The sequence below is a fragment of the Falco peregrinus genome, chromosome 14, assembly GCF_023634155.1.
Source record: "Falco peregrinus isolate bFalPer1 chromosome 14, bFalPer1.pri, whole genome shotgun sequence".
Lineage (NCBI taxonomy): Eukaryota > Metazoa > Chordata > Aves > Falconiformes > Falconidae > Falco > Falco peregrinus.
The window spans coordinates 13,391,409-13,404,867 of NC_073734.1; the positions used below are offsets into that span (position 1 = coordinate 13,391,409).

At 35.3% G+C, this 13,459-nt stretch overlaps 1 protein-coding gene across 3 annotated transcripts in view; it reads left to right on the forward strand.

Annotated features, from left to right (window-relative positions):
• The window catches only part of LOC106112416 (transcription initiation factor TFIID subunit 4-like), a 146,401-nt gene that overhangs the window by 33,125 nt on the left and 99,817 nt on the right, over positions 1-13,459 (forward strand). For 2 of the 3 annotated variants that reach the window (XR_008749840.1, XM_055819036.1), the window contains exons 8-10: positions 840-945; positions 5,188-5,302; positions 12,520-12,689. Coding sequence is in view for 2 of the 3 variants with exons in the window: in XM_055819036.1 (XP_055675011.1) it covers positions 840-945; positions 5,188-5,302; positions 12,520-12,689 (391 nt within the window). In the remaining variant the exon portion in view is untranslated. The remainder of the gene's footprint in view (positions 1-839; positions 946-5,187; positions 5,303-12,519; positions 12,690-13,459) is intronic. The other variant, XM_055819037.1, reaches the window with a different exon arrangement.

Genomic DNA, 13,459 nt, shown 5'->3' on the forward strand with positions numbered 1-13,459 from the left:
TGTCATGCCTGAGTTGTGGTTGTAATCTTACTCGCAGTTATTTGTCTGTGTTTTGTTTTCAGAGTTTATTTATGGATTATTTTTTTTCCAGCTCCGCAGTATCCACACATCTTTTTGAACCTTCTGTTCATCTGTGCCTACCTTGTATGTTCATGGAATCAGGGACATTTCACTGTTGCCTAGATATGACCCTTGCAGGTTTATTCTTTTTGAGTTGTATATGATTGAAATTCTAAATTTCTAACCCAGTTTCAGTATTGGGTAAAGACTTCAGAACTTGTCTTAGTACTAAGTGAAACCTTGAGGATGTCCAGTTAACATTTAAAAGATGAATAGTATATGCTCACCACAAAACACTGTTTTCTTTCTTGTGTATATCTGACTTTGGAATCCATGTATTTTAGAATTTACTTTTAGTGTATCTTTTCTTTAAAAAGCATAGATACATAGTGAAAAACCTAATGGTTGTAGGTGGACACCACTAAAATTATAGCAGCATTTTTTTCTACAGAAGTGCTTTTCTTCCTAGTAAAGTTTCTGAAAACAGAAGTCTAAACTTGAATATTTACCTTACTACTTTGAAACACATTTTTGATGAAGGTTGTGCCATATGACATTTGTGTCGAATATTATTTGACTTTTTAAAAGCATAACAGCAAAATAGGTATATACACACACACACAACCACATGCATTACATGAATATGACTTTTGTCACTAGCTGGTTGTGCTTTTAGAGATCCACGTGCTTATATTAGTAATTACAGGTATTAGTGTATTTACGTTGTGTGTGTTTGTGTATAAAGAGTATAATATAAGTATACTTTTTTTTAATAATAGCAGATTATCCAGTCAACATCTGCTCAAACTGTGAAACGAAACCCTGCTTGCCAGACTACCCAGATTAGGATGCCAGTGGTAATAACTCAGACCATTAGACCACAAGGTATGGGTTTAAATGTTTTAGTGAGATTGTTACCTTTGTATGAATTTCATTGTAATTACAAACTCGTAGTATGGGAAAAGCTTACAGTGTTGACATTGGCAGGCTTGACATTTATTTTTTACTTCGTACTGGCTGAGGAATGCATGTTTTCACTATGCAGTTTCAAGGTACTTCAGACCAACACAATGAAATGTTTTGAAACAAGTTTAGAACTAAACTCTCACATGCTTAGCTCCTTACTCAGCAGCTTTTCATGGGAAGTTCTGAAAGAAGTCAGGAACTTGACTTGTACTGTCCTAAGCTCTAGCTCTGAGCCAAGAAAGAATTTTTTCATTTTTGTCCTGAAGCCTAGAGGATGCCTCAGTTTAATCGTCCTACTTTTAACTCTTACTCCTGAGGTGGAACTTGATAGCCACTGACTGCAGCTACAGAGGTCAAGGTAGGAGTTCTAGAGAAATTTCTCAACCCACATGCTCTTTTTTTTTTTTTCTTTTTTTTTTTTCTTTCTTTTCTTCTTTTTCCTGCCAGTATGTTTACTCTTTGGTGAGGTCAGAGACTAACTGCAGCAACCTGACTTGCTGTGTGTAGCCATGGGAGCAAGAGGTGTCATTTGTACACAGCTTTCTCATCTGTCTGTGCACAGGTGGATTAATGTCTGACTGATACATCACAGTTTTTAAGAGGGTTCTTGAAGCTGCCTTACTTTCTAATAAATATCCATTTGTTTCTTTCCACCACTAGCCCTGTTAGGCTCAGCTTTCGTTTTTTAATGTGTGTCTTTTTTGATGTGGGCATTTAGATGATCGAGGGTTTGTAATGGAATACAGAGCTTGTCATCTTTAGGTATTGAATCAGAAATCAAACTAGTTTAAATGCACATAAAAGCTGTTGCTGGCTGTTTGACTTTATTGCTTGATCTTTTCTGTTCTCCTTGGGAAAAGAGCATCAAAGCCCCCAGTGATCACAGTTAATAGCAGCAGATATTCTGCTTGCCCTGTTGTCTTCAGAGAATCCAAAGGTTGAATGGACATGGAGACCAAGCTGCCACTGTAATCCTGTAGGCTGATCTTCCAAGTTAGGAAGAAATGCATTTACTTGTCATAAAAGGTATATGTTTGATAGCACTGATACTCATGTCCTGAGTTTATGAACAGGAAAGGTAATCAGCATCTTGTAGCATGAACTTTAAGTTCTGACTAATGTGTCTGAGACTGAAGGCTGATTTCATTTCTTTGCTTGTCCAGTATCTTAAGTTGTGAATGTCAACAGTGTGCTAAGAATTTGCATGATACTGGCATCTGTCTTCTACATAATGGATTCAGAATATGAATTTGTTCATGGTAGCCATGGATCAGCCAATGAAATACAATTTAACTCACAATTCAGCTTAAGACAGACAATGGTTCATAAAGGCCAATTCATGCAAAGCCCTGCTTTCAAGTGGGCTTATTCTTATTTACAGGCTTGTTTAAGCCCACCACTATATTGTTTTAATTACGCAGACAAAGCAAACGCCTGTGTGCTTGCAGCTGGAAGAAATGCCGCTATGGCATTCTGTCAGATACCAGTTTGTTTTGATCTTGATATATTGTTAAAACCTTCTGCTGTAAACCAGTGTAATGATATTTTTTACTGGCCTAGGTATTCCTGTAGAAGGTGGTAAGATACTGGCATAGGACATGGTCTATATAGAAAACTGCAGTAGTATACTTTTGAGGAGACTGACTTTTTGAGGATAGTTGCTCCAGAACTGAACTAATTTCCACAAATGGTCCATTTTCCTTCTTAGATAAGAGTGAATCTCCTACCGTAATGTGTCTTTACATTAATATTAATGCATCTGTGTGAACAGACTATAATACTTTTAAAAACAGAAGTACAGATAAGTTGGCAGGCTTTAAGGACTTTTATATTAATAAAATTATTTCCATACCAGGGAAAGTAACAGTATAGTTATTGCACAAAAAATTCATACTTCTTTATCAAAGCACTTATCAGTATAATGATTAAGTGAATTGCATCTTATGGATGGGGGAATTGAGCCAAAGAATAAAATAATTAGGCAGAGTATTCATTGCAACTATTTAACCTGTGCAGAAACACAGCTGGGAAACTATAAGCTCCTAAATCCGGGCTTCTCTAGATGATGCTACTTAAAATTTGAAACAAGGACCCAGTGGTGAAAGACTCTGTATGTCATTACCAATCCCATGAAATATCTAGGCCCACAGGTGATTTTAATTTTTAAAATATGCCCTACCTCATAATAGAAATTGATGTTTTAGCCTTATTTTGTGTCTTAACTGCTTAACCATGCATAATTGTGTTTTAAACCAGAAAACTTGTATGTCACCCCCAAAACTTCTATTTACTTTGCCAGATCCATTTGAGTAGAATTACATATACATGGGGTGAAAGAAAGTGAGACTTAATTTTTCTATATCCAGTGTAGACATACTGTTTTCCTTAGACCAAGAAGTTAACTTTTCTGTTGCTGTACCTTTTCGGTTTATTTTTGGGGTTTTTTTGTGTTCTGGGTTTTTTTGTTTATGGGGTTTGGGGTTTTTTTTGGTCCAAAGTTAACATCTGTAGGAAAAAAAACCCCAATGATACTAGTTCTAAAGGAATATAATGTTAATTCTGAAAGAGTGCCACTGCTACCTTAATTTTGCCATTGTAGTGATTTTTCAGGGTTAACAGATTTTTAGTCTCCCAGATGTTAATTTTAGAAAACAGAGATCTGCTAATTTTTATTGTATTATTTCTTTCCTTTCAGTTCACTTAGTAGAAAACCTTTCAATTAGTTCATCTGAAATACATAAATTGTCTGGTCCATGAACTAATGCTATCTGTGACACCTCATGGACCTTGCATATTCTGATGACAAAAGTATTTTTGTTCCCCAGGCTTGGAGGCTGAAGTCCTAAATCTTGTTTTGTATTTGCTAATGTTGAGAGTCCACACAACAGTTTATTCATACAGATTAAAGAACTGAATGAACACTGTCAAATTAATTTAGCTTTAACTCATTCAAAGCTAAAGCTTTGTTTCATCCAAAAAGTGTTCTTTAAAGGATTTGTTGGGATAGTTGTGTTTCAGGTTTTTATAATTCATGAAAGAAAAATAATGTAACTCTGCTAAGGTTCATACCATGCCATTTATATGCAGTTGAGTCATAGATGTGCAGAAATAACTTTAATGTGCTTCTCAGTCTCAAACACTATATGTGTGTAATGGTCAATAAAATCGAGTGATGTGTAAGAAAAAGGTGAGATCTTTGAAGTCAAGTAGACCTACAAATTAATTATTTTCACATGCCAAAACACAGGTGGGATTTAAGGAAACACAAAATATAACCCAAGTAAATGTGTTTAAGCAGTAAAGGAGGTTTTACTCCAAAATTTTCATTTGTCAATGCTTTTTCAGTTGCATACTGATATGTTTATAATAATAGTAATAATAATGATAATACAAGTCTGGTGATTTACTAATTCGTAACATAAATTTGTAATTATTTTTGGTAAGATTTTTCCCAATGTCAGAGACTAATTAATAGCCATTTTTCAATTTACTGTCAGAAGAAGGTGGATGTCCACCACACTTAAGCTCATTTAGAAAGCCCTGTTTTACTTCCTCCTATAAACCTGTGAAGTCTAGATACAGGTACGAATTAAATCATCAATTTCAAAATAAGAAAATAGAAGACAGTCTTTATGAGGGGAGTTTTGTCAAATTTTACAATAGTGATTTTTCTTTTACGTAAAATATAAAACATTTAGAAATATTCAGAATAATGTTTTAAACTCTAAAAATACACGTTTTTCACTGCAGCAAAGAACAACTATATAATGTGAAATGCATAGTTAATACCCTGAGTGACTGTGACTTAAAGCATCTGTATTAAGAACATTTCAAATTATTATTCTTTATTCTCTGCAGATTATCTAGAAGAGTGGTTTACTGGCAATTGCAAACACACTAATAGCCATTTGGTGTATTATAACCAGCTATGGCCAGTGGTTTTCAGTTTTGGAATCTTCAGTATTCTGTAAATATTGAACAAAATGTAATGTTAAAATAAATTTTGTATTTAAATTGCTCTTCTTCAGCAGTGTAATCTTTAAAAATAATAACTTCCTTTGTTTGCAATTTACAGACAGTTAAATTTAGTTCCTGGACAGAAGGTTCTTTGATGTAAATTGTCTAAGACAGCTCATAATAACATTGCTTGGTGTTTTTCAGGCACAGTAGGGAAGGCACCAACAATACAAGCCAGCAAAAGTCCTGGGGGCTTTGGTGTTCAGGTCTCTGCAAATCAGAAAAACAAGCTGAATGACCCTGGAGGTGGTTCTTTCAGGTAAAAAAATAAAAAATAATAAAAAAAAAAATGCAGGGGGGTGGTTGGGAGGGATCTTAAATATAAAATAGAATTTAGAATTGGCTTAACACCAGAGGGCACTGTTTTACAATAATTCCTGCCTTTTCTTACTGTGATTGGGTGACAATTTTCTTACTTCGTCCTATTTTAAAAAAAGGGAGGGGGTCATCACATGTCTTGAGGATTTTTCTCTAAATGCTCTTTTTAATGTTTAGTAAAGCCTTCAATTCTGTGGATTACAATAAAACTTACAGTAAATGGAATTATGTGTATGAGGTTTAAAAAAACCGCATAGTTGGTTTTATGTATTGGATTCTAATATTCATATGGAATGTGTCTTGCTGAGAGGATACAACAAGGCATCCTGTTGATAGGCTGCTGCAGCTGTCCCCTTATCAGCATAGAGAAAACACTGTATGGTTTTGGTAGTGGGTTTTGGGGTTTTCCTCTGTGTGTGTGTGTATGATTATTGTTCTTGGTTTTAAAGAGAAGACATTGCTGTATTTATTCTTCATGTGCTTACTTAGGTAGCAGAGGTTGAGGCATTCTGTGGGTCCCTGTAGTAATCAGGTGCTGCAAAGGTTCAACACAATAGCATTGATGCATTGAGCTGCTATACCAGTTCTTTTGTGCTACAAACTTTTATTCTATATGTATTTTAGATATTTTTACTGTTTGTAGTAACAAACTAATCCTATGGTTTTTGCTTTCGTTACCATTGTTTTTATTTTTTTTCCACTGGTGAAAGCACATTTGTGTTTAAAGATTTTCTTTCTTTGTTAAATGACAAAATATTCATAGATTTTCATTTTCGTCTTCTGGAATTCTTATGTTGCTCTGACGTCATCAAACCAATAATTAATTTTCAAGCTTATGCTTTTGCAGGTGAGGTAAAAAAGAATTTGCAGCTCTTAGAAATATCTCTGCTTTGAGGCATGTCAGTATTGCAACTAATAGTGGTAGTACTTAGTATTAATCTAAAAGCAAAATCATTCAATTTTTTATTTTCCAATGCTTTTGCCTCCTACTGAGTATTTAAATGATTTAAAACGTCTGTTGGGTTCAATTGTGCTGTCTTAATAAGTATTTTTTATGTTTGTAAGCAACATGAGCATTTATTCTTCGTTAGTATAGCTTTCAATTTTACATACACCAAAAGGGACAGCATTTTTTTAACTGGATGTTGTAAACTGTGCCAGGATTGATTCTTGCATTCACTTAGTTTATACATAGAATATATTAGGTTAGCTGGAATTGTTAATTTTCCCTTGGGGAGAAGCAAATGCTCAAGGCACTGATTGATAAATCAATAAATCTTTAGTGAGTTTGGTAAATAAGCTGTCAAGGGTGTATGTCATTTTTCCTCTAGAGAACAAATTTTAGTCAGAATGAATGTGTTTGTTTCCTTGCATTGTTTTCTTCTTCAAAATAGTAAGACACAAAGCTGCATTTAAATAAGTCCATAAAATTGCAAGGATTTATTAAACAGCAGCAAAGATCAAGCTTTTTCTTGATATCTTAACAAAGAATTCAGTTGTTTGCATATTTACATTTCAACCCCTAACCTCTCCTGAGGACAAATAGATGTCTGACTATTAAGCCTGAAGGCACAGCACTGGAAATCTGTATTAATCCTCTGAATGCTGACTAGTTTTCCTCAACATTCCCAGCATGTGTGAAGAATGTGTTTATAGCCAGAAGGCAAACTGGCATCTAAAGCAAAGCAAGAATTTTGAAAAATAGTTGTGTTATGTATAAATTTATTTTGCCCTTAGTGTTTTATTATTGTATATTTGTTTCATGATTTTATATTCTGCTTTCTTTAAAATAACTTACTTGAGCTTTTCACTCTTGTGAGCAAAGTGTCGGTCACTAGAAATGGAAATGTGAACTTCGTTGTTTTCAGTTTCTTCTGTTCTGGACTGTGGGAGATACAGGAAGGAATTAACATAAAAGACATAGCAATTAGGAATTTTGCAAATTACAGCTTAGCCTTTAATGTCAGCATTTATTAATGAACTGTAAGAGTGCTTACATGAGTTCACTGGATGTTATAGCAGCTCTTCTATGATGCAGAGTTTTCGACCCAAGACTTCTGCAATGTGAAGTTGTTGTATTCATGAAATTTTATGCCACCTTTTTTGGTATTAAAATATATTGTTGCTAAATTTTTCAGAGGCAACTATAGACGACTCCATTTAGTTGACTTTCCAACTGTGTTAATACCTCAGAATGGAAATTTTAATTCCATTTTTTCTAATTTGTTTGTTTGTTTTACAGTTGAGATCCAGACTTAGATTTGTACCATAATAGTCAGGCTAGAGGTTTCTGTAGTTGGGAGAGATGGAGCAGAAGGCCCACTGAAGTGTGCTAGGGGTGTGTGTATTTGGCTACAGCTGCTGTGTACATCATCATCTAGTTTGGCAGTCTCAGAGCTCCCACTAACATAATCCACCATTGATGACGCTCAAAGTAGCAGACTCAAAGTGATGCCCATAGTTCAGATTGCGGCCAATATAAAGAACTAGTGGAAACATTTGTTCCCCCCCCCGATACTGAGTCAGAATAATTGCAGTTGGAAGGGACCTTGGGAGCTTGATTAGTCCAACTTCTGACTCAGCGCTGATTTGGTTAGGTCAGGGGCTTGTCCAGTTCTACATATGTAAAGGATAGAAGATACATGTTTTTACTCCTGTATTATCCTACCACTTCCTAACTGTATTGAGTAAGGTTCAGTGGCATTGCACGTAAAATGAAGCAAGAAGTACATGGAACCATTCCCATAGTGTGTGTGTGATGATGATATGTTTGTGTACCAGTGTGACAGCTAGCCAGATGCTCCTTTCTTTTCACGGCAACCTTTCTTTTTCTGTAACAGTATTTCAAAGTTACATGTAACCTCTTGGAACCTGCAGTATCAGGTTTTATGCAGCCAATGTGATGGGGTTTTTTTTTCAGAATCAGTTCGATGAAGTGACTGGAATCATTAGAAGCTTATCTTGGTATTCGTATTCTATGCTGCTGACTGGCAAAATGCTGAAGTAGAGTTTACGTGGAAATAAAATTTGTTTTCAGACCTCTTTTGCCTTGCCAAAAGAATCTCTTGCCTATTATTTTTATTGTTTAAAATAAAAGTTTAATAACATAGAGCAATATGCCTCAAAATGAATGATGTTGTATCTAATTATGTGCAAAGTAGCCTGTCTTTAAGGAGAGAGAGAAGGTTAATGTAGGTGTTAAATGGATAGCTTCAAAGTTTTAATCTCAAAAGGATATGACATAAAACCTTAAGCTTTAAGGTTTTTTGTGTTCTTCCAAATAAATACTTAAAGCTATAAGATGATCATGTATTTTTTTCCATATTTTTCAAAATAAAGTGCTGACCACAAATGTGATATGCTCTGTCATCTCTTTTGCTCATCAGTGGGAAGATCCAACGTAGACAGTGAAGGAATTGTATGACAAAGCAGTATAGGGAAAAATTTCAAATTAAAGCTTGAAGGTCAGAATAAGCATTATAATAAATCTGTGTGAATACAATTTCTGCTATTACAAAATGTAATATAATAGTGGCTGTTACTGTAATTTCAAGCCACCATTTATATCCGGTGTGTTATTGTTGATCTCAGATCTTGTGGTCCATGGAATTTGTAGACTTGCTCAGTCTTGCATACGTGTAGGGACTTTGCCCTTATGTTTTAACTTTTGAGAGAGAGAATGGAATCGATAGTATAGTGTTGTCTCAGTTGCATTGTATATTCTTATAGCTTATTTGGAATAAGTTCAGTATTGCAGATTTGGACAACATTGGCTCAAATCTTACAAAGTGCGTGAGGAAAAAGCAATATGCAATTGTGCAGTTAAGATTTATAACTATATTTTTATAATGGCTTGTCTTAGTTTAAACAAAATCTCTGAAGCATGTTACAGGCAACTGTGCAAATAGTTTGGGTTTTCTTTCTTATTTTCAAGTAAGTTGGTTTGAGGTTTTATTTTTGTTTGTTTTCTGTAGTTGCACAAGTGTTTTTAATGAAGAGGAGAGAGAGAGAGGTGTTACAAAAGGTTGAGTATAGGAGGAAGAATTGAACTTTTAGACTGCTTTAAGATGCAGATTGCATTTGGAAAGAGTTTGAGAACCCATGCTGTCATCTTAAAAATAGCATGCATGTTGGAATGTTGGATTTATCCCATAAAACTCAACTCATTTCAGTAAAAAACTGAAATAATTACTGAAACAGTATAATTAGTATGAGCACAATAATATAGGCCAAGAAACATGAAATTGTTAAATACTCTGCTGGGATGAAAAGGGAAAGATAGACAGTAATCATCAATCTAGATGACCACTGGATGGCATCTTTGTTCCACAGAATGACTTCTGAAAATTCAATCATCTGGAATTAAAAGTTGACTTTTATAGGAAATTGTTTGGCAAGAATGCCAGCCCTCTTTATGTATAAAGGTTTGTGTGTGTGTTTCAGTATCCAAACCCAAGCTCTTTTTTGTGATTAAGTTCCTCAAAGTCAAAAACAATATATTGATAGAGTTTTTCCCATTGGACTGGAAAAATTGTAGTCCCAACTATGGTTAAACATTTCCTACCAGTCTTCCATGTAACATTAAAAAAAAAAAAGATGTACTCACAGGTAGTGGATTGCCAGTGTAAGACAGAAGGAAATGATTCTGTCCTGGAGTTACAGTGTTCGTCTTTGTAAATGCTGTTGTATTGATGTTGATAATTTCATTAGAATCCTGGTTTGTGCCCAGATTAATTGTCTGTTTTCATTTAAAACTATTTTTTTAATTATAATGTGGTCACAGATCTTTACTCCAAATAAAAGTTGGAATAACTTAAGATGCTAAGCAGAAGGAAGGTAAAATATTGATTCTACTTTCTATTAAGCTATTAGCTATTAAGTAGAAGTGGAGGTTAGTATAAACTCTTAAAAAACATGTTTGTGAAGTCAAGAGTGCTCTCTCGATTTCTGTATGGATGATTGTTTGAGGGAGATGAAAGTACCTCAGTCCTGGCAACCTGATCTGGGAATACTGGGATTGAGACTGTATTACTGCTAGCCAGATTGTGTGTTACTGTGTGAGAAGTGCTTGCTAAAGCAGGCGAGATCATGGGGGCTGCATATAGAGAAAGCATTCGAGTATCTCGCTCACTTAATATTTTAGCAAGACCCTTTAAGCCTGTGTGCTGGGCCCCTCAGGAGGCAGCGGCAGCCAGGCACTGCCCGACCTTGCAGGGCCTTCACACCCACAGTGGTGAAGTCTTTTTTTCCAGTACCTTCCGCCATCTTACATAGTTTTGAGTTTGTGTTAACGGTAACTACCTTTATATGAATTTGGTTTTGCTGTGGTTTAAAAGGCCTGCTGGATTTGGGCCTGGTGAGCCCTGGGTAGATTACTTTGGGTGGCGCTCATTCCATTTCAGGCGTTAAGGTTTTTAACTCCCTAAAATCTTAGGTTTTTCTCTTCTTGCTGCTTTCCTTTTGTAGTTAGAATCTTTGGAACTCATCACTAAATATTGTAAGTCACTGTTAGTTGCTACGTGGCCGAGTATGTTTCCCAGTTGTGGTACTGGGGGCCAGTTTCATGCTGGTTGGACAAGGCCAAGGACTAGTCGCTCAGCTGTGCGGTGAACGTGTGGGAGCCCAGCTTCTTCATGGCAGCTCCTGTCACCCTCCTGCCAGTATCACATATGTAATGTGAAATGTAAAAACGAAAGTCCTCTAGGCCCACTATGAAAACCATCAAGGCAGGAGATCACTTTTGTGACACTATCCTCTGGAACTTAATTCTAAGTGAAGAAATCAAGTGCTTAGCACTTGTGGAAAATAATAAAAGCTCATTTGTGTAGCATTTTTCTGACAATCAGTAAAATTTTCCGTTTTCTTAAGTGTTGAGCACGTTTCTCCAGTTTTATACAAACAAAAATCCCTTCTTATATTTCTTCCTGCAAAGAAAACAAAATCAATATCTAACAAACCATAGAAGTTGTCCACCAAAATTGGCTGCTGTAGTGCAGATATCAAGGAGAGTATAGGAGGACAGGGAAAACCTAGATTATGGATTTCTAGATTTCTCTCCTTTTCTTCTCAGACCTTACTTGTAGCTTTTGGTGTTTACTGTAGGCCTTAAACTTCTTAAAAGTGACAAAGTTTTCTAGGGGGCCTAGGATGACATCTATGTAATAATTAAATTAAAAAAAAATCTTCTACATTAAGCTTTTGTTTGTTTGCTTTATGCAGTAGTAGGAATCCAGACTTAGATGTATGTGGATGTTTTCCATATATATATATATATACACTCAAAGGTTGTGTAATTGTTCCTAGAATATTCTGAAATACAGTGTTTGTGCCAGTAATGAATGTGCTAAAAACAGATGGTTGTTTCCACAGTTATGAGTCATACCTCATAGAGGTAGGAGGTAAAAAAAATGCTTGGGAGATACAGGTATGGAAATTCAAATTTTTTTAGTCAGTACTTGCTCGAGCTGTTGGGAAGGGTATTACAGGGCAAGCAGTGGCCTGGGAAGTGTTGCTGTCATCTTCCCAAATGCAGCTCATTTTTCTAAAACTGGTTGACATGTTCAACTTATTTTTGTGTGTTGCCAGAGAAAATACCAGCACATATTCAAACTACGTTTGGAACCCAGACTTAGCTATGTACTCATCGTGGTCAAAGAATCTTTCCTGACTATTGCTGAAAATGCTTTGGTGCCCGTTTTGATAGGAACGTATGAAACTGTGCAGGATTCCAAATTCATGATTTTGCTTTTAATGTCTGTGGGGGTTTTATGTATTTAATCATTTTGCTCCTACTTTTCAGCATAAAGAGAATAACCAAATGGTCTGCCTTTAGTGGGGATTGTTGCTCTTAGTTCCCTGGCCATCCTGGTGTCATTGATATCACTGACTCGCAGATGAAGAAGAGACACTTTTGTCACACCACCTGTTACAGACAAGTGGTCCTGCTTCTAAAGTTTTCCTAGTGTGATCAAAGAAATACTTGGCTATTTCTGAATCTGGAATATATTCTATGAAAATGGAGACCCTAGTGGTTGTGCTTCAAGTTGGCCTAGCCACCAAGCATGTTGCATGCTGATTACTTTCAGGGAAGCAGATAATATACAAAATGAATATATCACAAGCAGAATTATTTTTATTTGTTTTTTTTTTTCACTGTAGAGATGATGATGACATCAATGATGTTGCCTCTATGGCTGGCGTTAATCTTAATGAAGAAAGTGCCCGAATTATGGCTACCAACTCTGACTTGGTTGGAACCCAGATACAGTCCTGTAAAGATGAACCCTTTCTTGCTGCTATACCTCTACATAAACGCATACTTGAAATGGGTGAGAAATGTGTCCTTTCCTTTTGATAGTGTTTCCTTTGGAGTTACGTGATTCTGTGTAACAGAATATTCTTAGCACTTAAGATTGTTTTTTAAGTGTTTTATTACATAATCTTGTATTACTAAACTTTCAAGGTTTTTGTGATAAAAGTAACTTAGTTATCTCAAGTTGGGAAAAAATAGTATACTGTTACTTTTATACTTCATGCTTTCCCCCTGTTTTTTATATCCAAGGATCTCAAAGCTCTTTGCAAACATTAATTATTTCTCACAATTCTCCTTCATGTTTTACACATGAGAAGATTGAAACAGAGAGGTAAAGTAAGTAGTACAGGTCACAGAGGACACCTGTGAATAACATTTAACAGAATGTTGAAGTTACCTGTCAAGATTTTCTTTCCCCATACAAACCAGTTACACAGTTCTTATACCTGCATCTATTTAAGCTCATAGTGATTTTCTTACAGCATGTTTTTCAAAAAGGTGTATTTATTTATCCTGGCAAAAAGGTGTTTTTATTTATTATGCCATTTGAAAATAGAAGTTAAAAACTTTAGTAGACAAAGATAACTATTCAAGATTAGTGATGTTTTAAGGTTAGTAACTATGCTCTGAGTGTATTTTCTATGACATATTTGATTAATATATATGTTCTACTACCTAAATGTGTCTTTCTCAACATAATTTTGGTAAATTTTCAGAGCTATCAGTGTCTTAAGATACTAAGCTCAAATCGTTTAGGGGCATAAATCATCTGTTTCTTTTAGACCT